Source organism: Rhinatrema bivittatum, chromosome 2 (assembly GCF_901001135.1).
Source record: "Rhinatrema bivittatum chromosome 2, aRhiBiv1.1, whole genome shotgun sequence".
Classification (NCBI taxonomy): Eukaryota; Metazoa; Chordata; class Amphibia; order Gymnophiona; family Rhinatrematidae; genus Rhinatrema; species Rhinatrema bivittatum.
Window position 1 is genome coordinate 574,294,881 of NC_042616.1, and position 26,545 is coordinate 574,321,425.

At 43.7% G+C, this 26,545-nt stretch overlaps 1 protein-coding gene across 1 annotated transcript in view; it reads left to right on the plus strand.

Moving 5' to 3' along the window:
• The first annotated feature begins 8,568 nt into the window (after window positions 1–8,568).
• The window catches only part of PIEZO2 (piezo type mechanosensitive ion channel component 2), a 1,301,103-nt gene continuing 1,283,126 nt past the window's right edge, over window positions 8,569–26,545 (plus strand). Inside the window, exon 1 of the mRNA XM_029587157.1 lies at window positions 8,569–9,299. Coding sequence (XP_029443017.1) covers window positions 9,236–9,299 — 64 coding nt within the window. The 5' untranslated portion in view covers window positions 8,569–9,235. The remainder of the gene's footprint in view (window positions 9,300–26,545) is intronic.

Here is a 26,545-nt window from a genome sequence, read left to right on the forward strand (position 1 = left end):
AAGCTAATCTAGCTAACTGGATTACAAAAGAAACAGGGGTGCGGGCTCTGATCCCGTATTGGTTTAGAATCTTCTCCAGCACTTCCAGTGCCATGTCCTGAGGTATATTAGTGTACAACGACACTATATCAATTGTTGCTAGAGACACTTCTTCCAATCGAATATCTGTGTTTTCTAAAGTATTCATTAGATCTCCTGAATAACGGATATAAGAAGGGAACTTCGGGACCAATAGCCTTAAAAAAGTGTCAATGAATTGGGACAAGGGTTCCAATAAAGACCCTCGCGCCGATATTATATTGCTTTTCATTCTTGAAACTTTACTATATATACCACTGTAAGATGGGGCACTTTTAACTTGGGGTGGGGTTTAGGAAACAGTTTTACATACCCACTCAGAAGTATGAACAGCAAAGTTGACATCATTGATGATTTTATGTCATTTGGAGCTATGAAAGGTAAAAGAGGAGTTGATTTGTACAATGTACTCTCTACCTAGCTTGAAATACTCTCGTCCTAGCTTCAATCAAGCTAAGTAGAGAGTACATTGTACAAATCAACTCCTCTTTTACCTTTCATTGCTCCAAATGACCTAAAATCTTCAGTGATGTCAACTTTGCTGTTCATACCTCTGTGTATGTAAAACTGCCCCCTAAACCCCACGCCGAGTTAAAAGTGCTCCCTGTTACAGTAGTATAAATAGTAAAGTTGCATATTGATCTCTCTCTCCCTCTCCCTCTCTCCCTGAAATGGTCAGTAATGCACAGCTCACAGCTAATGTGGGCACAACGCACAGAAAAAGGTGTAGTTATTTCTGGCGTTAAAACATGAAATAATAAATTATCCTGTTGGTATGTGGACTTTCTTTTTTGGAGTGACTGCGTGTGATCTTCTGGATGTTGTTTTATCCAAGGTTCTGAGTGGCTGCCAACAGGTCAGGTTTTTGGTATATCCCTAATAGGGATGTGAATTCATGGGGGCCCCCAAACCCGATAGGAAAACCCCACAAAATGTTTAGTGGGGTTCTCTTATTGTTTTGGGGGGGTGGGGGGTGGGAAGAAAGGGCACACAAAAACAACCCCCAAATCCACCCTGACCCTTTAAATGTAATTAGTTCGAATCTCCCACCCTCCCGACCCCCTCCAAAAAAAATGTTTTTAAGGTACCTGGTGGTCCAGCAGGGGTACCAGGAGCGATCTCCCGCTCTCGGGCCATCAGCTGCCACTAATAAAAATGGCGCCAATGGCCCTTTGCTCTTACCATGTTACAGGGGCTATCTGTGCCATTGGCCGGCCCCTGTCACATGGTAGGAGCAATGGATGGCCCGCAGCTTTTTTAAATTTCCTGATGGTCCCCGAAACCGAAACCAGAACTGATTCCAGTTACAATTCACATCTCTAACCCCTAATGAATATGCATAAGATAGATTTGCATACAATGGAGGCAGGTGAATGCAAATCTATTACATGCATTTTCATTAGGGTTATCCCAAAACCTTGACCTGCTGGCAGTCCTTGAGTGATGGGAGTGAACACCACTAGTCTAAGGCAGCGGCGGATTCCTGATGATGACTGGCCTTGGGATTTGCTGCCCAGGCCGGCCCAGGAGATACCACATGGTCTGCCGAGCGCAGCTCTGTCACGGCCGTGCTCGGCAGACCACGTGACTAGAGCGACCAGCCCATTGGGGGATGCCCGATCCCCCAATAGGCCAATCTGCCCCTGGTCTAAGGGATTGAGACGTGCATTCTTGAGACTAAGACATCCACTAGGTAGTGTGCTACCATTTCTAAGTAGAAAGAGAGGATTTTCTTGTCTCCCAGTGCAAAAGCCCTTAAACTCTGTCCAGTTGAGGTTTCAGGATTTCTACTAGGAATATGCATCAAATCTATTTGCATACAATGGAGGCAGTGCATGCAAATAGGTCTCATGTAGGGGCAATCTTGAAAAACCGACTGGGTTGCAGTTTGAGGAATGAGTTTTGGAACCCCTGTCCTAGTGGGCAGGGGTTAGAGCAGGGTTAGGCATCTCCAGTCCTCATGTGCCACAAGCACTTTCAGGATATCTATAATTTTCAATGGAGATTATGCATGCAAATGCATCTCATGAATATTCATTGTGGATATCTTGAAAAACAGACCAGTTTACTTGGTTATTCTAATCAACTTATACAACAAGCTGATGTTTTGGATGTATTCCCACCCAGGACTGTGTAGTTATAAATCCCCTACTCTGTGAATAGACTTCCGAGAGGAACCTTCCCTGTGAACCAACAAACACATTGAAATAAAACAACTCTGCTTTTATTGTTGCAGGAACCAGGACTGCATTAAGACGCTGTGCACAAAAAGGTTAAACACTATACAAGTGCAAACATCCTTAATCAGTAACATTCTGTCTTTAAAATAATTAACCATAGATATTGTCGATCTGTCTTTTAAGGTAGTGGCGAATGTCATGGTAGTGAAATAGCAGCTCAGAAATCAGCACAGAGCCAGGACCCGAAGTCTAACACCCTGTGAGTGTGTCACAGAAAAGTTCTCACTCATGCTCCCACGGACTACTAGACAGCATTCTTTTCTTCACTCCAGGAGACTTTTTCTCAGCCCTTCTGTCCAGAAATGCAGCAATCAATTAGCAGCATCCAACATAACACAGCAGGGACACTGCAATTCCTATATGAGTTGAATCAGAGCCAACATATCTGCCCTACACATACACACTCACACACACACTCTCTCTCTCTCTCTCTAAGAACATAGGAACATAAGAACATGCCATACTGGGTCAGACCAAGGGTCCATCAAGCCCAGCATCCTGTTTCCAACAGTGACCAATCCAGGCTATAAGTACCTGGCAAGTACCCAAAAACTAAGTCTATCCCATGCTACTGATGCTAGTAATAGCAGTGGATATTTTCTAGGGATGTGAATCGTTTTTTGACGATTTAAAATATCGTCCGATATATTTTAAATCGTCAAAAATCGTTAGAGCCGCGATACAATAACAATTCCCCTGATTTATCGTCAAAAAATCGTAAATCGGGGGAAGGGGGAGGGGAAAGGGGAGGGCAGGAAAAACGGCACACTAAAAAAACCCTAAAACCCACCCCGACCCTTTAAAATAAATCCCCCACCCTCCCGAACCCCCTCAAAATGCCTTAAATTACCTGGGGTCCAGAGGAAGGGTCCCGCTGTGATCTTCCACTTTCGGACCTCCGGTGCTTGTAGAAATGGCGCCGGCGCTACCTTTGGTTTTTCCGAACGGAAAATGGCGCCGGCCATACAGCGTACGGAAAAACGATTCGCAGCAGGAGATCGCTCCCGGACCCCCGCTGGACCCCCAGGGACTTTTGGCCAGCTTGGGGGGGCCTCCTGACCCCCACAAGACTTGCCAAAAGTCCAGCGGGGGTCCAGAACGACCTCCTGCAGTCGAATCGTGTTGTCTACGGCCGGCGCCATTTTGCGCAAAATGGCGGTGCAAAATGGCGCCGGCCATAGACAACACGATTCGACTGCAGGAGGTCGTTCCGGACCCCCGCTGGACTTTTGGCAAGTCTTGTGGGGGTCAAGAGGCCCCCCCAAGCTGGCCAAAAGTCCCTGGGGGTCCAGCGGGGGTCCGGGAGCGATCTCCTGCCGCGAATCATTTTTCCGTACGGAAAAACCAAAGGTAGCGCCGGCGCCATTTCTACAAGCACCGGAGGTCCGAGAGTGGAAGATCACAGCGGGACCCTTCCTCTGGACCCCAGGTAATTTAAGGCATTTTGGGGGGGTTCGGGAGGGTGGGGGATTTATTTTAAAGGGTCGGGGTGGGTTTTAGGGTTTTTTTAGTGTGCCGGTTTTCCCGCCCTCCCCTTTCCCCTCCCCCTTCCCCCGATTTACGATTTTTTGATGATAAATCGGGGGAATTGTTATTGTATCGCGGCTCTAACGATTTTTGACGATTTAAAATATATCGGACGATATTTTAAATCGTCAAAAAACGATTCACATCCCTACTGAAGCCTGACATGAGTGGGGTGCGAGTGCTGGTTGGGGAGGGATGCCTGGTGCCAGCACTATGTACGTGTTTTTTTGCAGTGTAAACCACTTGGTTGTGATTTGCATAAGCAGTATATCGAATATTATGATAAATGATAATAATGCAGTGCTCCTTCAGGCATAGCTTTGAGCTTCCTGTAAACTTTAGAGTTGTGGCCACTTTGAGATTCAGTGTGAATTAACGGGAAAGGATTGTGTGCCCGCGCATCATCTTTCTCTCTTCCGCTACCCTCACTACTCTCTCGTTATCATCCCTCTTCCAGTGATAACCCCGGCAAGGCTGACCCCAGCACACTTCTCCTTCCCCCTTCTCCCTGATCCCAGAGCTCTTCCCCTGGCTATGCATGGGCCGGGTGAGCCCACCGAGCTAGTGTAAGAAATCTCACTCAACAAAGAACAACCCTCTGTTTTCTCCTCCGGCCCCTCCCCTCCCAGCGTGTAGAGAACAGGAGGGGAGGGGGTGAAGCTGAAGTTGGAGCAGACTGAACAGACAAAAGAAGAAGGACTCTGCTCCCTAATCCTGCCCCTCCCCTCCTTTTTCTCCCCCTCCCATGAAGCCTACTGAGAACAGGAGGGAAGGGGTCACACACTCCGAGGAGGAGCGCTGGTTACTGGTGATGACACCCGAGCAGGTTAGTGCTTTCACAGTATTACACTTTGCCACTGCACTTCCCTGTTCCCCACACTACTTAATTTGTAGGTGATTCCTTTATCTTCCTCCTCTTTCATGCAAGAGGGAAAGCCTCAGGAATGGGGGGTAAGAGGAGACTGGGGTTGGAGGGGGTGGCCTGATGGGTCCGGAAGGGGTGCCCCTTCCTTCTCTGGCTTGTCGGGGACCACCACATTGGAGGTCAGAAGGGTGCACCCCTATTAAGCAGACCCGCATTTGCCATGTTCCCCTCAATTCTCATTCTCTCCCCTCTGTCTTCATACCTTCAGTCCCTCTTTCCCCTTTTTTCCCCTGGCCGGGGAAAGGGGAGCATGGTTGGGGTTGAACCGCTGCGCTCTGTGGCCCCTGCATTCCTTCCTGGCCTGCTTTTGTCATTTGACGACCGTGGCTGTGGCATCTCCACAGAGAGATTCCAAGGGAGGGGGCTCTGATGGTCCTCACACTCTCAGGAGCCTTCTTCTGGGTCAGGCCAGGTGGCATATCTCCCCGATTGGCTGCTGCTCCATGGCCATCTGGCATGTCTTGGGGAGTAGGCTGAGGGTCATGGGGTCAGGCAGGGGGCCTTGCTCCTGGAGGGGCAGCTGAGCTGCTCTTGTTGCCTGGGGCTTTGCCAATGCCTGGGGGCATCCCTTGTGGATGTGCCCCAATTGGTGACAAAGAAAACAGTGAGCCTCCTTTATGGCATTAAAAAAAACCCTCTAAAGGTGCAGCCCTCAAATGGTACATTCACCCATCCCCTCGCCTCTTCTTGGTCCCCCAGTAGGAGGATCCAGGCCCGCCTGCGAAAAGATGTGACAGGCCACAGATGTGCATTCACATGCCCCAGGGGAATAGCTGACACGGGCAACTTAACCTCCCCGAGCACGGTTAGGTAGCACTGGAGCAGCGTGTTAGGGAGGATGGGTGGTGCATTGGAGAGCATCACCTACATGTCTAGCTCACCTACATGTCTAGCTGATGGCAGAGTCCCCTCACCTCCAAGCCCTCCACCACAGCCTTTTCAACAGTTGCTATGGAGCACAGAAAAATGACTCCTTTTCCATTTATTTTGGATGCCAACATGAAATTATTTGGTTCCACCACCCTAGTGATGGATTCCACATAAGGATGGACATCTGGGGCTGCTAGGAGGGTGCCCCAGACCCTGAGTATCATGCTGAGGTTGGTCACTCCCACGGCGGCCGAGGGCATCTTGTCATATGTCCAGATACTGCCACTACTGGCTGTGTTCAGAGGCAGGGTTTCAGCGAGTGCTGCCACGTATGACTTCCCCAGTTCCACGTGCTTCAAAGGGGGAGGGGGAAGGAGATGAGGGTTCCAACCCTGTGCCCTATTGCAGTGCCCACCTCCTTTATCTGTGCTACCTTTATAGCAGGAGGCGGTGATCTTTTAAGCCTGCATGCCTCCTGGTTTCTCTGCTTCCTTTGGAGGTCCTCCTCCCCGTGGCAGTTTTATAAAGAGGGCTGTGGCTTGAACCCCCATTTTCTGGCATTTTAGACTGTGTCTTTTGGAGCCAGCTGTGGCTATTTTTGGGGGAGGGTGTGACAACGGTCAGCTGACCCTGCACTAGGGGAAGGGGAAGCGTATGCCTGCTCCGCCCACCTTGCAACGTTTAGTCTTTGAAAGTAAGGGAGTCAACTATTTTTGAGTGGTGGGTTCTTAACTCTCGCCCACCTGCACGCACACCCTTTCCCTCCTCAGCTATGGGATGACTGGGGGCAGCTGGGGCCCCCACCCATGCTCCCACCCTTTATAGCATAGGGCTTATTGGCAGTGATAGTTGGGACAGAACGTGGTATGGGGGACACAGGGAATTTGCCAGGCGGCCGATGCATACCTCCATGGAATTTTGCTGCACCCATCACATGAAGGCGCAGCTTGTGTCAGGAATGGTAGCCTGGTCTTGGGAGGCTTCCGGGATGCCTTCAGGCTCCTGGCCATTGGAGAGGTTCAAGGCCAGAAAGGATGAACAAGATGCTTCAGCTTGTTTTAATAAAAAGGGGGAGGGGAGCAAATTCCTGGAGGACAGGAACAAGTATAAATGGGAAAGGTGGGAGGGACAGAGAGGAGGTCAATGCCCATGGACAGGCTGATGCAGAAAAGTGTGTCCAGCTGAAAGCACCTTTCTGCCTGCACTTTAATACACATTTTCCGTGCACAAAACTTACTGTCAATGCAGCTAGGAGTTTTGTGTGGAGAAAATGAGCATTTCTAAATGGGGAGTACTGCTTAGCGTCCTCACATAGAAATCACACGCAAATGAGGGCATTAAGCAGTACTCTCCGATGCAGAGTCTGCATTGGGCCAGCACACCTTTTTTAGCGCTGGAAACTTAACTCCAGCTCTGACCTGGAATTGAGTTTCTAGCAGTACTGCACTAGCACTTAAAATTCCTTAAAAAAAAAAAAAAAAAAAAGGGCCACCACTTTCCCAGGCAAGTTTGTACTTATCCAGCTGGGTAGTGGATGTGGATGATGCCACTTACCCAGATAAGTACTGACTTATCCGGCCAGAACTTATCCGACTATCTGGCGTGGGTGACCGCTACCAAGTAGCTGTAAACTGTACCAGATAGCCAGATAAGTACCTACTGCCAGACAGCAAGATAAATTAGTATTTATCCAACTAAGTGGTAGCGGCTGCTATCACTTATGGCCTGTTATGGATGCATCTCTCTCTCCCCCCCCCCCCCCCCTTTTTTTTCCCCGGAGTTAAAATATGTGTTGGACCTGTGCCAAATGCACAATTTACTCTTAAACATACTTTTTTAAAACTCCCAATGTATTTGCATTTCATTAGCTTAGTTCATCTGGAGTTAAAAAAATAAATAAATGCGGGCTTTAGAAATGAGTCCTATAAACCTCTTTTAACACTCAGATTACTGCATCAGACAATAGGGATTAGAAAAATAAAATGAGACATAAAAAAAAACTTAAAGTAAGGACCAATGTTGTCAGAAATGCTACTTAGCAGGATGAATTAAGCAAACACCCAGACCCTACAGGATACTCTCTTGCTTGCCCCCTTACTGTTCAAGGAAGTTTTTCGAGGTAGGGTTAAGCCATTAGATTTCAGGACTTGACTCGATAAGAAGAGCAACCAAACTGTCCTGCAATTTTCCCTTCACTGCAGGGAAGGTGGGAAGGGAGAAGAAACAAAGCCAAGGGAAAAACTCAGATACGGAGTTCTTAGCAAATAGGGCCACCAGGGTGTGGACCACTAACTGAAGCTTGACTGTAAAGAAGAAGGAACGGCAAGTAAAAAAAACCAACCCAAAACAAAACAAACTCAGCAGTCTCTAAGAGAAGTACAAGGGATGGGAGGAAAAAGCTACCCGACTGAAACGTCCACCTTTGTACCGAAGTAAAGAAAGTAGCGACCAAGCTCCCTACTGCCAACGACTCGAGAACCCTTGAAACTGAGATAACAGGATTAATAGGCAAGCGAGCCTGCGGGACTTGCAGTCAGGCAAGAAGGTAGCGATGCTTCTGAATCCTCCCCGCGTCCTCCTCTCAGGAGCAGCGGTTGCTTTGGAGAAACAGAGTGAAAGTGTCCAGTGTGTGTGTGTGTGTGTGTGTTTAGTAGGAGGGAACTGTCTGGATGTCAAAGAGCACACCCTCTTTGTTCCCAGCAGAAAAACAGTGAAGCAGGGTCTCACAGCTGGGAGACAGCCGCCCAGCTGCCTCGGCCGCCTTTCCTGCTTTGCGATTGGCGGAGAGCGTGCTCCTGGCGCTAGCTGGTTGATTGGCTCACTTGCCCATCACAGGGCGGGGTCTGCAAAGTTTCATTGAAGGTGGAGAAGTGTGGTGGCAGAAAGCGAGAGCCGCAGCTGGATGGCTTCGGTGCCTCCCTGCTGACTCTGTTGTTTTTTGTTGTTTTTTTTTTTTTTTATTGTTGTTGTTGTTGTTGTTGCTTTTAGCTGTCTAGCCACTCTGAGCATTCCCCGAAGACTGAGATCTGATGCCTCACAATTTCAGGATCAGGATGCAAACCCGCGGCATGTAGGCATGAGTTTTTGCAGCTTGACACGCTCGAGGTCCTTCTGGGCAGAAACCAGGAGGAAAGCGGCTGAAGCTCGCGGGCTGTCTGGGATCTGCAAACCGTGACTCATTCTGTCCGTAGGATATAGCAACAGATGATTTTTATACACTTCAATAACGAAACCAGTTAGTGGGAATTTTGTTTTTTAAATTATTACCATTGCACTCCCCTTTTTCGTTGTTGTGGGAGAGATCTGTGGTCTTCACGTAATTGCCTTCTGAAAGAAACTATGCATCTTGCATCTGCTTGAGGGAGTTGCAAGGAATTCAGAGTTGCTGCGGATGCAATTTATGGGCTGCTCTGAAGATGTTCGGTGGCTTGTAAGCATTCTACCGCAGGCAAAAGGAAACCTGATGAAAGACAATGTTAAACTGGATCAGAGCTGGACCTAAAAGTTATGGGACAGTGACGGCTGCGGTAAAGATCAGATATTCTTTTTCTGCATTTTAATCGAGAGTCGACCTTATCAAAAAGATACTGAAGTAATGGCATCAGAAGTGGTATGTGGGCTGATCTTCAGATTGCTTCTTCCAATCTGTCTTGTAGCTGGTAAGTAATTTTATTTCTGAGATGAAAATGTGTCAGGAGCAAATATTGGCTGAATTAATGCAATTTTGCTATTAGTAGCACTTTTCAAAAGTGGGTTCGTTTATTGGAAGGAGAAAAAAAAATCCTATTTTTAGATTGCAAGACAGTTAATCTTTTATTTGTGTTGTAATATGAAAACGAATGATGCAAAAACATTTCATATGGATTCCCAAAATATTTTCATATTGAACATATTGGTTGGGGTCGAATAAATTGTTTTTTGTAAATTTTTCCTCTGTCGGCAGTCACTAACGCTAAGAGGCATATTTTGTAATGTGATGTAGTATAATTGTAGTTTTGTACATATATTTGATCTTGAATGATAAGTTACTATCAATAAACTAAGCTAATTATTAACTATTTACCTAATATGTCAAATTTCCAGTTTTGGTATAATAGTACAGAAAGGGAGACATAAAACTCTTTCAAGCTTCATTATTTCACCTCATATCTGCAATTATATTTTCTTTAAATCTCAAAAACCTATATCTTTCATTCAAGAAACATATAGCTATTTTATATTGGGTGTTTTCCGAGTAATGAGTTTACAAGTTTATTGCATGTTGGATTTTAATGTGAAATGATATTGCTTTTCGAATATTTTAAACAGAAATGCCCAACTGTTTAAATGTTATTTTATTTTTCTAAGAGCAAAATCAAAAAGGGTTAGTTAAATAACCCAGATGTCTCATTTGGGGGGAAAGGAATGTATGCAATTCTAGTTTATAATGGCAATACTTGGTACGCAATTACTGTTTCTCCCAATTTATCGCAGCAGAAATCAGTGATGTAGCGCAAATATGACAGGAATATGGTCCTTGATCGTTTGGAATTCTATCCGTATGAAGAAAACGAGTTTGAAATTAAACTGGTTATCGGAAATCATGTATTTTTTCATCTAGAGCAGAAAGGAATACTCGAGTTGAGAGGCACTGGTGGAGCGTGCTTTAGAATGGGGTGTAGAACACTAGGCTAAACCCGAAACGTCATGCCATTTTTTTTCTTTTTCTGAATTCTCGACTTTTTTTTTTTTTTTCTTCTTAAAACCTCCCGGTTAAAACTTTAGTTATCCATTGTGAATTGTTCTCAATGTCAAGCTGTCACAGGAGGAACGGGCTTGGTAAAGCCCCCGAAGCTTGTCCCCCTACCTCTCCGGTTGTAAGGAAGGTCGCTCGATTAATCGGAAGGTTTTGCGGGGACCAGTTCAGGTTTACCCGGGTCCTGTTTTTACCATGTGCACCCGTCGCAGCGTAGCACCAAACGAAATTGACCATGCAGTTTCTCCGAGTACTACAAAAAGCATAATTATCCTTACAGTTATTTTTAAAGACTGTGAAAAAGGAACTTTTGAAAAAAATACTTTTCATTATGGGGGGGGGAGGGGGGAACTAAGCAATTATTTGTTGTCGAAATCTGTGAGAGTGAGTGCGCGAAGGGAGGGGGGGGGGGGGGCGCGAAGGAGCGAAAAAAAAAAACAAAAACCGAGTTTGCTGATGGTGGGGTTGCTCTTCTGGCCCATTCCTACTGCCTACCCGGATCCCAGGATATAAGAGCTTCACCGAAGAAAACACGAATTGCCAAAACAAAAGGCAGGTAATTAGAAACGATCGGAAATGAGACCCAGGGCATAACCAATCGATAAAGTAGTGATTAAACAATAATGATCCTGTGCATATAAAGAGGAACTAAAAGCCGAGGCCGGAGCTGCTGACAGACTACACGGACCAAAACGCCGCAGAAACCAAAAAGCAGGCGCACTTATTGATGCCCCGGGACGGGAGCTGAGTGCTCTGCCCGGGGTTAGGGCCAGGAGTCAGTAGTGCCTCTGCTAGACGCAGGTCTGCTGCCCTGGCGGCTCGTTGTGGTACAAATGTTGAGCGTGAACGGGGTGGGGAGGACCAGTGCCTCCCCAGCCGCTGCTGCAGCTGCCTTGAGCGCGTGGCTGTGTCTCTTCGGTATTGGGACGCTCGCGCCAGGCGCGCGCCCCTGCCAGCGCTCTATGCAGCTTGCGCGCTCCCCTTCCCTCCCCCCCCCCCCCCCCCCCCCCCTTTCACAGTTTCCCGCCCTCGGCCTCCTCCTCTGTCTTGCTTTAGGCACCGTTCCCTCTCTGCCTTACACGGGAGTGGGGTAGAACAAAAAACTAGGTGTGCATATCGCGCACAGATGTTAACGGACAAAAGGTGTTGCATGAGCACGAGTTTGAAATCAGTGGAGCTATTGGTCCACAGGTATCAAACTTGTATTTATTAAACGGGCGTTCGTCACAGACACTGAGCCATGCCACTCTGGTGGATTGGGGATGGATTGGGGGGGGGGGGGGGGGGGCTCTGATCGGGCAGTAGCCCAGTGCCAAGCCTGAAGTAGACCCATATAGGAACAGATTAAGGGTAAACAGTAATAGCGTGAGGGTAGGGGCCAGAAAGGGGTACGGCTGGGGTACTGCTGAGGTCCAAGGCGCCCTTAATCCATCCCTGTTGTGAAATGCCCACTTCCAGTACTGGAACTGCAGGAGAACTGAACCAGCATCCCCCACCCCCAGAATCCCAAATGCCAAACTTAACTCAGTAGGTTAATTTGTAGAGGTCAGTAATAACTGGGAGCTCGACTTTTCTTCTCACTCTTACTACTTTTCTGCTTTATCTTTATAGTTTGTAGCAGCAGTGTGTTAATTTTTTTTTTTTTTAATTCCGCTTTTTGGCATTTCAAAGCAGATTATGCTCGCTTGGGTTCTGTAGGTATGCAGTGCGAGAAGACTTGCTGAATAGTCTTACTATAATGTTTTCTTATCAGGCAAAGTTTAGTGTCCTTGGGGTGTAAACATGCTCCCCTTTGGATCTGACCCGGGTGCTGGCTGTCTTTACCTTTATCTGCTGTACCTGCACATGGCCTTGCCCCAGGCTGCTACTGCTTTGTTGAATTGCTGAAGCTCAGAAGGAAGTACTGAAGAGTTCCTGCTGTGTCCTTGGAAGATTAAGCAGCAAACCCTACTCTTTCATGAATTTTGTTTATCCTTGCTCTCAAGACATGACTTTCACACTGATAAATCCTCTAGGACTGTGTACTTTTTGCCTGTGGTTTAGGGTATAAAAAAAAATAAAATAAAAGCCCTCTTTTGCATGTCAAACTTTATTTTAAAACACCAAATATATGATGATAAAGAATACCATTACACAAGAGATTGGAAATGCTATTAAGTTTTCCATTATTAGTTATGAAGATCATGGTGAAATAATGCCATTTTTATTGAAAGGTGCACAAGGAGAGTAAGTCCACCATAATTTATATTGTTCAATTTTAATATTAAAATGCACAAGCCAGAGCATAGAATCAGCTTGACCTTGGCAATTCAGTTTCCTTTACTAGTTGAGGGACTGGAAGGATACGCTCTTCTGAGGTTGAACCCTCAGAGGCCATTTGTATGCCACAAGCCTTATCTTCCCTCTGCAGTGGCTGTTTCCCTCATCACAGGCACGTTGTGAGTTACTTCCTTGTCATGCACTTGCCTTGTCATTTCTGATCAACCGGAGACCCAGATCTGTGTCTCCTGTGCTTGTGGCATGCAGCCTTGCTTCCAAGCCACAGGGCTGGACAGATAAGTTGTCGTTCCTCCTCCCCCCACCCCCCTTTGAAAAAGATGGTTGCCTGAAATTGTGATGGAAATGCATTGGAGTAGCTGTACTTATTTATTTAAGATAGCTTATATTCTGCCCATCCCACGTAGTTTTTCAGTGCGGAGAACAAAATAAAACATTCATATCTATCTATCTATCTATCTATCTATCTATCTATCTATCTATCTATCTATCTATATATATAGACATAATAACAGAATGTATGAAACAGATGTCATAAAAGCTTAATTTTAAAAACCAGTGCCTTAACACCCTTTCTAAACCGTTTCACATTAAGCTCCTCACTGAGGTTAATTGGCAGCTGATTCTAAATAGAGGAGGCAGAATAGGCTCTAACCTTGGTCAATTGGTGTTTGTAGTCCCTAGCTGGGGTCCACACTAACAGAATGTGTTTCCGCAGATCATAAGACCTGTATAGAGATTTTACCAGTTCAACCTATGAACGACTGAACAATGGCAATTTTAGTGTAGCCGTTTGTGGGCAATCACGGTTTGAACTGTTCGTGTTGACCAACGAATGGGTAACCCGTAGAGCTCTCTCAGTACTGGAGAGCTGTGCTCACGCAGAGCAGCCTTCTTTAATAGTGTCATAGTGGCATAGTGAACTAATAGTAGCACTCCTAGCAAATTATTTGGAAGACCAACCCATTAACTATTATAGTAGTCTAGGTGACCTACGATTAGAAACTGTAGAATTGTTCTAAATAAGTTAATTCATGGTCGTGCTGATCTGGCATTCCAAGGGAGAGCTCTATATTGGTGTCATGCAGTCTGTAATTAACACTATTGTATCAATTATATTTGTAAGTTAATTTGCTTATATTCACTTCTAAACAAACTTGTTCTAATTGTTTACATTCTTTTTATTTTTAAAGAACTGTTTCTTAAAGCAGCAGTAACAGAAGAAATTCAGATGTTGGGTGCAACAAATACAGTTGTTAAGATGCCCCTCTTTAAATTCAGATTTTTATATCCTTCTTGAGGAAATATTAGTGTTCAGAGTATTTTTTTTCTTTTTTAAAGTGTTTTCTGTTCATTTCCACCAGTACAAATCTAAAAAAGCTCAAGGTAATGCTGTAGTGGACCTTATTAGAACTTCATGCAAGCATAATAAGCAAAGCTTGAATAACGTATTCTAAGGTATGACTAAAATTAAAAACTACACAACTTTGATGCCAAGAATACGCAAAACTATAAGAGGAAATATTTCAGGATAAAAAGCAAAGGAGCTCTGGGAGTAAGAGCAAACACACAAAGAAGGGAAATGATTGTCCTTAGAAATAAGCAGATGGGGGCTTGCCTGGTAGTTCAGCGGCAGGGCTGTGTGGAAGACCTGCATTTAATTTCTAGGCTAGGGTTTGGTTTTTTTGTTTTTTTTTCTGTGGGACAACATGGATAAGAGGATGCCATGGAGGCTGTGTTCAGTTGCTCAATGGCAGGGAGTCTCCACCATTGCTAAATGGTGATGGCTAGTGCTTGCACATAAGGTACACATCTACTACGTTTAGGAGAAGGCCATGGTCTCTTCCCCTGGCCAAGTGCTGCTGCTACAAAGGCTAGTCCACTGGGGGAAGGGGCGCTAGCCAATAGGGGGAGAAATCAAGCAACTGCAAGTGAAGGTTTGTGCTTCATATTCCTACGGAGGTTGGTTACAATTGAACTGGAAGCCCAAAGGAGCTGTAAGAAACAGCAGAGCCAAAAATAAAAAATATACTTCAAAATATCAACTTGACTGCTTTAATGTTTTGACTTTTTTTCTGTTTGTATTCATTTCCTTCCCATCTCTCTATAATAGAAAACACACACATGTGGGTAATGCATCTTTTATAATGAGTCGTTTGCATGTGTGCCCTTGTGAAAAACTGGATCCCTGGTAGGCTATGATGCCTTTTATTGGAACAGAGTAATAATAATCTAACAATGTTCTAGCACATGAGCTTTTGGGTAATGCAGATACGATCTGCAAATTGAAGGACATCCTCATGTAAGTAACCTCAAGGTCTTATTTTTCCAGATCTTTATCTCTAGCGATCTTGTTCATGGAAGGGGTGTGTGTGTCGTCGTCCCCCCCCAGAGGATTAGAATGGAGGAAAGTCAGGTCTGATTTTCTAAGCATGTTCCCCAGAATGGGGAGAAAAGGTTTAGTAAATCATCCTTCTGGGAAAATCTCTTTAGTGCATCTCCCCCTTATAGGTTCACTTCATGTTATACAGCAGCTTTGGGTTTATGTAACCCATGAGTAGAGATGATTCATTTCAATCACTGATGAGTTTTTGCAGAATTTTTAAAAGAAACAGTTACTTAATGACGTTGCATGGAGACCGCACATGAGTTGTAACTATGATGATATTTGCAACATTTCGAGAGCACAGTTCTTCACACAGCAAACCAGTAAAATAAAATGTTTCTAGTTCAAGGAAGCATAGAGTTAAAGAGAACAGAGATGCATTGTAGGAGAGTCCCAAAATGCCAGTCGTGCAGACTGGAGAAAGCTCTACTCCCCTCTTCCCCTCTGTAAGATTAATAGCTACGTGTTAACTGAAGAATGTGGAGGATTACTTTTGAAAGGTGGAGCCCGGGAGCCTGTCAGCCTTTAACAACCCTGTTCCAGAGCCAGTCCTATGGCTCAAGCCATAGCATTGTGTGCTGCAGTGCAGGAGACTGGAAATGTAGCCCACCTGTCCAGGGTAAAACAGGGGTAATTTGCACCAGGGCCAGAGAGAGTTCTTTCATCTGCATTTATATAGTTGTAAACAAAACACCACTATGTATTTGCCTCCAATGACCAAAGAGAGAGCTCTAAAAAGAACAAGAAGTTCCCTCACCATAACTTACTAAATCAGTGAGAGAGGTTGATTATAACATTTCTTTTTTTTTTTTTTTCAACTACTATCTCTTTCAATGTTCTTTTGAAACATTTATATTGAGATTTTGAATACATAGCCAAACAAAGAACTCTTGTACAGTCAACTGCATCAAATGAAACAGAAATATGCGAAGGGACAAAATAACATTGTCAATGTGACCAGCCCACCAATACAAGAAGGAAGGCCTGCACTATTCCAGGCAAAGCAGATCATCAAATATGCTCCAAAAGAAAGATAAAGAAGGAAAAAAATCCTGCTAGGACAACATCATATTTTTACTTAAGGGCTTTACAGAAGCTTAAGTGGGGACAAGTATGGGCAGGAGAGGAAGTAGCAATAGGTTCCTGAAACACTCAAAGCTGTGAGCTGGAATGGTTCATAAAAAAATATCCTTACAGATAAATATTTGATAACACACTTATATGGAACGTTAAGCCAAAAAAGGCCCCTAATCTGAAGAACTATTGGTCTTAATAACAAATTGACCATTTTTCTTCTACATAACTTTTGCCATGTCGGAAACACTCTGATCATATAGATTAATGACTGTGTATCCCTATGCTAAAAAACACTAAACAAAACAAATAGCGAGCCCTGTCCTTATCTGGATCCATGACAAAGTTGACTGTCAGTTTATCTGGAATAAGTTTTTCTTCATCACCCTCCAAAACTTAATGTTCGGTTAAAAAAGAAACCCTTGGACTCTGAGATTGAGCCATTTCCTCTCCCTGCTTAACAAAATAGGGGAATATAATATGCTGTAAGCCCTGGAGGGAGAGGCTGCTTTGGGTATATTCCAAATTTCAAGCATGTATCTTTTAAGCAATTCTACCCATGTGGGTAAAATTTATAAACCTCAACATGTGGTGTACAGTTCCCAATCTCAGTTTTTATCATGGAAAAGATTGTTTTCATCAGTCTACAGTCTTCTATTTCTTAATGTTCTCTTCTGTCTACTTCAGGTGCTTAGAAATTTCATCCACCTTGGCTTCCATATCAGACATTTTGAGCTTAGGGCTTTGAAATTGGGCTGAAAGATTATTAAATTGTTATAAAAGAATTCTCAAGGTCAGAGATAGCATCCTAGATATTATCCAAAGTCATAATTGGAGGTTTTCCCATAATTAATTCAGGAACAGCAAGTAGCATTAAACTTGCATCTCCACCAGCCAGATTACTAAGGATCATCTGCCATGTTGCAGCTTGCATTCTGCAACACTCAGGAAGTTGAAGAGGGATCTAGGGATGCTTGAGGAATGGTTTAGAGACTGACAGCTAATATTTAATGATGATAAATGTAAAGACAGGCATTTGGGCTGCAACAACCCAAAGGCACGGTATGTCTAGGAGATGAAATTCTTTTAAGCATAAATAAGAGTGGGATCTAGGGGAGATCATATTTGGCCACCTTAAAATCATCAATCAAATGGATAAGGTGATGGCAAAAGCCAAAAAGATGCTTGGCTGTATAGAGAGCAGATTGGTCAGTAGGAGAAAGGTGATATTGCCCTTGTATAAATCCCTTGTGTGACCTCATTTGGAATAATGTATACAATTCTGGAGACTGCATCTTCCAAAGGATATGAACCAGATGGAGCTGGTCCAGAGGGTTTCTACTAAAATGAACTGTGGTCTTTGTTCTAAACTATATGGGGACAGAATTAAAGAACTAAACCTGTATACCCTAGAGGAAAGGGGAAATATGATAGAGACATTTAAGTACCTCCAAGGTATTGATCCACAGGAAGCAGATCTCTTTCAATGGAAAGGAGTCTCTGGAATTAAGGGTCATGAGATGAAGGGGAAAGGGGATAGATTTCACCATCTAAGGAAACATTTCTTTGCAGAAAGGGTGATGGATGCATGGAACAGTCTTCCAGTGAAGGTGGTGGAGACAGTGACAATTATGTGAATTCAAGAAAGCATGAGACAAGCACAGGGGATCTCTGAGAAAATGGTTGGGATTGCAGATTTGAGTAGTTGTGAATGGGAAGACTAGATAGGCCCTATGGTCTTTTTCTGCCATCACTTTTCTATATTTCATTCTGCCATCCAAAGTATCTGCTCTTGCCACTTTTGCACTAGCTGGCATGTGCTCCATCAGCTTCTCCTGCTCTTCTATGGAAGGGCCCACCAAACTTGATTGTCTTTGTGTGGTTGTTGCTGGTGCAGTTGGCATTTTGGGCCCTGTAAAGAAAAGCCCTCGGAACAAAACCTTGGGGGACTCATTGGCTTGCTGCCTCACCAGATCGTTTGGGACATTTCTCTCAGTAGTCATAAGTGTCTTCAGCTCCAGGGATAGAGATGACTTTCCTTCCCTTGCCAGGTTCTGCACCCCCGCCCCACCCCCATTGGAACACTTAGAGAGTGGATTTCAAAGCTGCAGTCTATAATCCCTGTTCACATTCATGCTGAAGGCTTGACAGGGAAGACGCAAGCCTTCCCTTTCTACATAATCATTAAGAAATGAAGCAGAGGACATTTTTAAACACAAAAGAGAGGCAATGGGAATTGCTTCAGCAGGCAGGCACCCACCATTTTGCACCACTCTCACACAGCCCCCCCCCCCATCTTACCATTTAATTTTTAATACTTTTAAATGATTTTCATTTCTTTGGCATCTCATCAGTTGTGTCTGGTACTTGTTTGCATGCTCCAGGATTTTATGTGCATAACATTGCTTTAGAATTTGCATAATTTAGATAGATATCTGGTGGGAACCAATTTGAGTAGTAGAATCCAGTGAGTCAGGCACTTCCCAGACACACATTGACCAAGTAGAGGGATAAAGGAGCCTGAGGGAAAACTGAGAAGTAGGACTGAATTGACTGCAGTAATAGATTTTTATTTTCCTTAATTGTTGCAACAAAGGGCTTACCAATTGGATTACACATACGTGTATGTAAAAATAAATATTTAGATCTTCTACACACACAAAGAAATTGAATACTTTCAGATATTCAAGGAAACAGTTGTAGGAGAATTTAGTGTAGAGAGAGAGAGAAAATCCTTTTAGAAAATGGGCAGGCAAAATGGAAATGGTCCCTTGGGTTAAACTTGCATCTTTTCAGGAGGCAGGAAAGGTTCTGCCTTTGAGCATTAGGAACATCCTTTTGGTTGCACTCGACTCTTCTGAGGTAACCTTGGATGCTGCGGTTGTTGCCAGAATTCTCCTGTCTAGTCTGTATCTGCAAACTACTCACATTGGTGCATGAATAATGTCAGTTTCACCCATGGCTATAGAGCAAAAGTGCTGCTGATAGTAAATAGGAAAGCCCTAAGACGTGCGGGTGGCACTTGTCTGCCGCGGTTTCAACTGAGTGAGCTAACCCTGCCTTGCCTGTGGTGCACAGGAAATGTCTTAAGCTAAGGGATAGGGCATCTAACATAAGGCAATGGCAGTTTGGCTGCAAGAGTAGAATTGAAGAATTTTAGACAACATGATGCATGCACTTTAAAGCTATTTTTAATTTGCTGCACAATTGGGATTCAGCAAGGCTTAAATCCTGCCTTCCCTGCCCCTACCCCACTCCCCCACCCTTTCAAAGCATTTATGTAACAGCATTATCAGCTGGCTTCTACTCTCAGCTAAGGTACTCTGACATGCTTCGGATAAAGACCATATGCTGTGAATACACTGATTTAACACTTGTGCCGTGGACTGTTTCTTCATAGTAAATGTCTGATAAGATTTAAAAAACATTTTCATGATTAATGATTCAACCCTGTATATCAAAATAATGAACACTGCCTATTTTTCACTCCTAGTGTTGGAAAGAACAAGGGCCATCCACCTGTTCACAATACTTATTGACTGATTTATCAAAATGTTTTCTCCCGTTCATCATTGCTGTCAAAAATAAATATATTGATAGATGATGCTTGCTGTCCTTCCTCTCACAAGAATGGTGCAATGGAACACTTAACATTTGGAGACACAATACGTGCAGGGTTTGTGCATCAGATTGTGTAGGGGCCCTGTTCATTCAGTTAGTTGCTTTTGTAGTAGATCATTGGACAACTTGCAAAACCATGTATTCGTCACATAACTGGGATAGAACAAATATATTTATTTTCTGATATGATTTGTTTGTTTTTTTGTAAAATAGTAAATGATGGCAGAAAAAGATCCAATGAGTCCATCCAGTCTGCCCAGCGAGTTTATTTTTATTTATTTATTTTTTTTTATGGGTAGTGATTGTCAATGTGTGCAGTTACCTAGATAACACGGGTTACCTCCTTTCTTCATTTTCATCCTTTTTACCATTCCCTCTTTTGAATTTCATTACCGTTTCATTTATCACCTTTAAAGGGATTTCTGCCGGTTAAACAGTGCAACTGGAAGTATCTGATCACAAATGAAAGGGTGCGTGACATGATAGGAAACCTTAGTAGAAGTCCTTGCCAAAAGGGAAGTGAGATTTAGAGGCTCTGCTGGCTTTCTAAGCAGCAGAGGGCATAAGAAATGGAGAAAAGCAGAGAGCAATCTGAGGCAATGATATTAAGGAATGTTCGAGATCTGGAAACCTGGGAAAATGAAAGTGGAGAGCTGAGCACTGACAGGCCAATGCAAAAAGGTACACACGGGTTTACATGTGGGTGGGTGTTCATTTCGGGTGTGCAATAATAGCATCTCATGCAGCAAGGAGATTAGCGCTTCTAAAATGCGCGCCCTAACAAGAGCATATCGGATAGTGCCCATTGCATTTAAATTCCATGTAAATGAAGACATTAGCTATTACCACCTGATGCAGGAAAATGCACCCAAAGCACTATTTTTTTACCTTGAAAAATGAACTCCAGGTCTGGAGGTGGAGTAAAGTTTACTCGCAGTCAAGGATACATGAGAAATTATAAAAAAAAAATATGGTCCTTTGTGTTGTAATAAACGTGCCCTTGTAGGGTAGGGTTGTTTAGAGATTAGTATAAGAATTAGTTAATTGAGGTTAAAATAAAAAAACATTTGTAGGGAGTGGTGGATCAGAGCATGATGATAAGCTAAAGGGCATCTTAAAAAATTGTGGGTAATTCCTTTCCATTTGATAAACACATAGGCCAGATTTTAAAACTTACGCCTGATTTTATAACGTGCGTGCGCAGCCGTGCGCACGTTATAAAATCCAGGATTGGCGCGCGTAAGGGGGTGCACACTTGTGCACCTTGCGCGCGCCGAGCCCTAGGGGAGCTCTGATGGCTTCCCCTGTTCCCTCCGAGGCCGCTCCGAAATCGGAGCGGCCTCAGAGGGAACTTTCCTTCCACCCCTCTCCACCTTCCTCCTCTCTTCCCCTACTTAACCCACCCCCCAGCCCTACCTAACCCCCCCAACCTTTGTCTTGTAAGTTGAGCCTGCCTCCGGGCAGTCTTAGGTTGCGCGCGCCGGCCAACGGCCGGCCCGCGATCCCGTACACAGCAGCAAATGGCCGCTGTGCCTGGAGGCCCCTGCCCGCCCCTTTTTTCATATATCCCGGGGCTTGTGTGCGTCGCCGGGCCTATTCAAAATAGGCTCAGCACGCGCAGGAGTGGATTCTCGGGGTTACGCTCGTAACTTACGCACCTAACCCTTTGAAAATCCGCCCCCATATTGCAGATTTCTGTAATTTTATATAAACGATGCACTTTTGTTAGGCATGCATAATTTAGATGTCTGTATGCTCGATGCAAAAATCTTTTGAGTGCCAGAAATGCACAATTCTCCTTCGTGTGCCTTTTTTGGATGCTGCTCCACTTTCTCATTTAAATAGTGCATCGGGCCACAGGGGATGTGGATGCGTGCGCGTTAGGTAAACAGGCGCTCAGTATGATCCTCCACTTTTTGCGCACCTCTTATTGCATTGGCCCATGAGAGAGGTAGCTCACCATAGTTGCCACCCTTGTATCGAAGATAGCACCCATTGATGATGCTGCTGATGGAAATATTGTTTATTTCCACCCACTGGCTTCTTCATGGATCACATTTATACTGGGACTTAATTAAATACATATAATGTTGATATAATTTGCATAAATGCTCCACATATCTGATGTGCAAAATGAACAAAGATGTACTTTGGGGAAGGAGGAAGCTACATTACCTTTTAGCATGTCTGTGGTAGACCAAAATAAAGTCACAAATGACTTACAAGAAGCCAGTGGGTGGAAATAAGCAATATATCCAGCAGCAGGGAAGTCTCAATGTATCTGAGAAACTAGCTGGGTTAGTCCAGGGTACAACTTCTTGTTTAGAGACTGTATCTTTTTACTATGTTGTTTATAGTCATGATCTAGATGTAGAACTTTATCTCGTGTATCTATTAGATGTTTCTGTGATATGAAAAAGAAAAATGTAGTGGTGCACTAATATCTGAACTAGAGCTTGTTTACACTAGATTACTTCACATTTATCTATTTACTCATTTGATTGATTATTATCTGTAATGCCTGTGTGTACTATGCCACCAACACCCCGACATAGCTTCCAAGTTTTGTGTCAACAGGACACCAAACAGAGATGGGAAACATTTTGCAGGGATAGAACTGAGGGGGCCACACAGAAATGGAGATCTCATAAGCCTTCTTTTCCTTCAGAGAATGTAGGTTGAAAAGTGTCATTTTGTATTGATTTTAATTATGTTGTCATTTGAGGCCAGTCATCTGAGAAAATTATTTAGTCTAGAAACAGCTATGCAACATTTAGAGACATGAAAATGAGAGCTTTTTTTTTGTCTATTGACTGGATATCTCGTAAGCATAACATGAATATTGTGTTGTATGCAACATTTCCTTTATTGAACCATGAATTCTAATGCAAAATAAAGTAAGAAACCATTATTTGTTCACTGTCTACTTTCACTTCCAGATGAAATTGTAATATTCTCCATAATATTTTTGCATTAATATTGATTTTTGTTACTCTGCTTTAATGGAGCTTGTAATAAAATTTGGCATTTAAGATTTTTATTTCAGGCTTAACCCAACAGCATATCCTCAAAGTTTGATTATATATTTTATACTCCTTTTCTTTTGTTTTTTATACAACTTATATGGAGATACTGTCCCTTCCACTCTTGGTACTGCAAAAGTCCTCAGTCTATCTACAACACAGCAAATGTACATTTAGGTAGGATAGAAATATCACATTGTGGTACTCTAATACCACCATAAATGAGTATCACCTCAATTCTGCTAAATTTGTGAGCTGTGTAAATGGTCAGATATCTGAAACCATTGAGTTGTTGCATTTCTTTCTTATGCTGCGTAAAAGAGATTTAGGATAGGTCAGATATTTGGCTTTGTCCCATGAAAACTTGCTCCTTTGCATCCAATTGTGCACACCTCCTTTGGTAAAACTGAGATCTAACACTGTCAGTGATACTATTGTTGCATGCAGAAGATACATTAGCAGAGACTCATACAATATTCTAGAAAGAGATGTGGACAGTCTTTTATGAGTTACATCAATATACGGCAATGAAAAGCGATAGACCAACTAGAGTGAAAAGGATCCATGAAACAAGTCATATTCTCTTAAAATCAAGTGACATTTTTCTATTCTTTTGTTTTTTGTTTAAAATTTTTTAAAGGGAATCACCAGATACACTTAGCATCAACAAATGTTCTCTGAAAATTTAGTTAATGGTAGAAACTAATTTTCCTGATCCCTAATTGTGCAGTATGAAATAGACTCCCAGAAAATATAAGGCAGTAACTAATACATTGTAATAGATAATGCAAGCATTTATTTTTCTCTACTCTGTAATCAGTAGAGTATGGTGATTTAAAAGAATATCCAATACAGAAGATTAGAATTAGGCTGATGAACATCTCTTGTGGGATGAGAATAATGCCGATTTGTCACAAAGTTTGTGCAACATAAGTCAAGAGAGATCACAAAAAATGCTCAGTCCGATTTTATACATGATTACTGTACATAACATACTTCTTTATAGGAGGTGTTAATATTGATGCATATGATTCTTGATGAATGTGGATCTAATAAGTGATCAGGAAAGTCTCACCAGTGTGTGGAAATAAATGATCCAGGGATGTTGGGTTTTTTCCCACCCCGGATGCCTGTACAGTTTGCCAACAGTTGCATTGACTACACAAGCCAAGAGTGCTTATTCACTGCAGCTTCCACCATTTCAAACCTTTATAAGCTAGACCTCTGCTGTTTGCTTATGGGGATATCTGTATGACCGTCCAGTAACATCATAAAATTCATTTTGCAAGATTACTTTTAATCAGCAGTAACAGGGATACAAATACGATTTTTGTTGCTGCAGGCAGCAATATTCAGTGTGTGTTTGTTTATTTTGAGGTTCATATGAATGAAATAATATGAAAAATATCTGTGTAACTTTTTTTTTTCCCCACAGTTGTAACATGGATGGTTTTTTGTTTTTATATATCCTGCCTCGATAGCACTCTCTTGTAATCCCTTCTTAGTATGTACCTGCACAATATGGGCACCAGAAACTCTCTCTCCTTTTTGCATTTGGCCTGTGCCTCTCTGACTCATTCCAGTGGCATGTCACAGTCTAGTGTGTAGGACTCCTTGATTATTCCTGCCTTAATGGATTCCGCCATGAAGGACACTGGAGTCTGACAATCCCCAAAGAGCTACGCAGAAGTATAGTGCTTGCAAAGGAGAGAGTTTCTGGTGCACTCAAAAAAACTCTTCTATAGTCAACAGCTGGAAGAGAAACAAAAAAGCAGCAGATTAATGGCAGATTAATTGGCGTTTGTTAAATATATTGCATTTCTAACATCTGCCTAAGGGTCAGTTATTCTAAGCACATTCCCTGTAAACTTAAAACCAGGAAAGACCCGTTAGTACCTCTGGCCCATTTGGTCTGGTAGCTTAAATTTGCATTTGCAATCATACAGATAAAAAAAAGTTGGCCCCCCCCATCCTCAGTCTGTCTTCATTTTTCTCTTCCTCCACAATTTTTCTCTGCTTTTCCCCCAGAACTTCATCTTTTTTCCTTCTGTCTCCCTCCCTCCCTCCACTGCTTCATCTTTGCTACCCTTCTTTACCTCCACAACCTTCTCCATGCCTTTCCATTCCTCTCTTCCTCCACAATCTTTTTATTTACTTTTATGTTCCTGCATTTATCTGCTCTTTTTTTGCAGTAGTAGCAGCACCTGCCTTCTGGAACTTATTACTGGAAGGGCTATGGCTATTGAATTGTATGAAATCATTCAAAATGGCACTTAAAACATTTCTTTTTTTTCAACGAGCTTATTTCTTCATTTAAGAATGACTGAAATACAGCATGAGTTCAATTAAGTCCTATCAGAATATACTGACAACAAAATATACCGATCTTGAAAAACTTTGTTTTTGATTAAACGTTTGTATGTCTTTTATTTTATGCATGTTGAAAATGTACATTGCCTAGTCCACTGCCTATAGGTAACTTATAAATCTTAATAAACATAAATATAAACAAACATGAATATTTTGTTCCATCTTTCCCCTCATCCCATAGGTAAGGATGGGGTGCAATGTCCACCCTTCCACCCTTCTCTCCTTCTGTCACCTTTCTAGTCTCCTGGGTGTACCTTGATCTTTCTGTCCTTTTATTCTCTGTCCACTTCTCTTCCTTCTTCCTACCTCTACAGCATTCCTCTTCCTCCTTTTTAAAGGTTCTTTTCTCTCATCGCTTTCCTCTTTTCAGGTTCTCTCTGCTTGTGTTAGGATTTGTGGGTTTGTGGTCCCTGGGCCGAGGTGAGAGATGGTACCGCCCATGGGGAGGAGCCCTGTGAGCCTCACTGTCAGGAGGCGAGATCTCAGCTGCTGGGTGTGCAGAACAGCAGGTACTGGAGAGAGAGCAGAGAGAGAGAGAGAGAGGCACTGCCCACAGAGCGGGAAGTGTAGCAAGAAAGTCACACAGACACAGAGGTGCCACAGGGTCTGTGAAGTGGGGTATACCCAGGAGAGAGGATTCCTCTATAGAGCTGATATGGCAATGGTTCACAGAGCGGGGTACACCGATGAGGGTTCCTCAGTAGAGATGATACGGTAGTGATCCGCAGAATGGGGTACACCGATGAGGGTTCCTCAGTAGAGATGATACGGTAGTGATCCGCAGAATGGGGTACACCGATGAGGGTTCCTCAGTAGAGATGATACGGTAGTGGTCTGCAGAGTGGGGTACACCAATGAGGGTTCCTCCGTAGAGATGATATGGTAGTGGTCCGCAGCGTGGGGTACACTGATGAGGGTTCCTCAGTTGAGATGATACGGTAGTGGTCCGCAAGTGAAGTACTCACAGTAGAAGTAGAGAAGGTTCTAGAGGAAGCCCCGGGGAATGGGGCAGGCAGCGGTCCTAGGCGAAAGGCCCTCCGAGGAGTGGATAGCCAAAGACGAGGAAAGGGCCCTCGAGGAGCGGGTACCCACACCGAGGAAGCAGGAGTTGGAACGGGAAGTCCATAGTGAGCGAAGCGGATTCAGCAAAGAGGGAACTTGTTGCCAAGTCGTAGGCAGACAGGGCCAGCCGGCTTAAGAGTTCATGGAGAATGACATCATCCGGGGGAGGGGGGGGGGATGCCCCCGAGGTTCCAGCCATGATGTGCATAAGACTGGCCTGGAAGCTCGTGCACGCGCCTAAGGAGCTCTAAGAGCAAGATGGAGGTTGGCAGCATCCACGCCGTCCAGGGATGCCGGGAACAAGGACGGGCAGGCCGGCGATAGCTGGCAGAGACCGCAAGTCTTCCAAATGGAGTC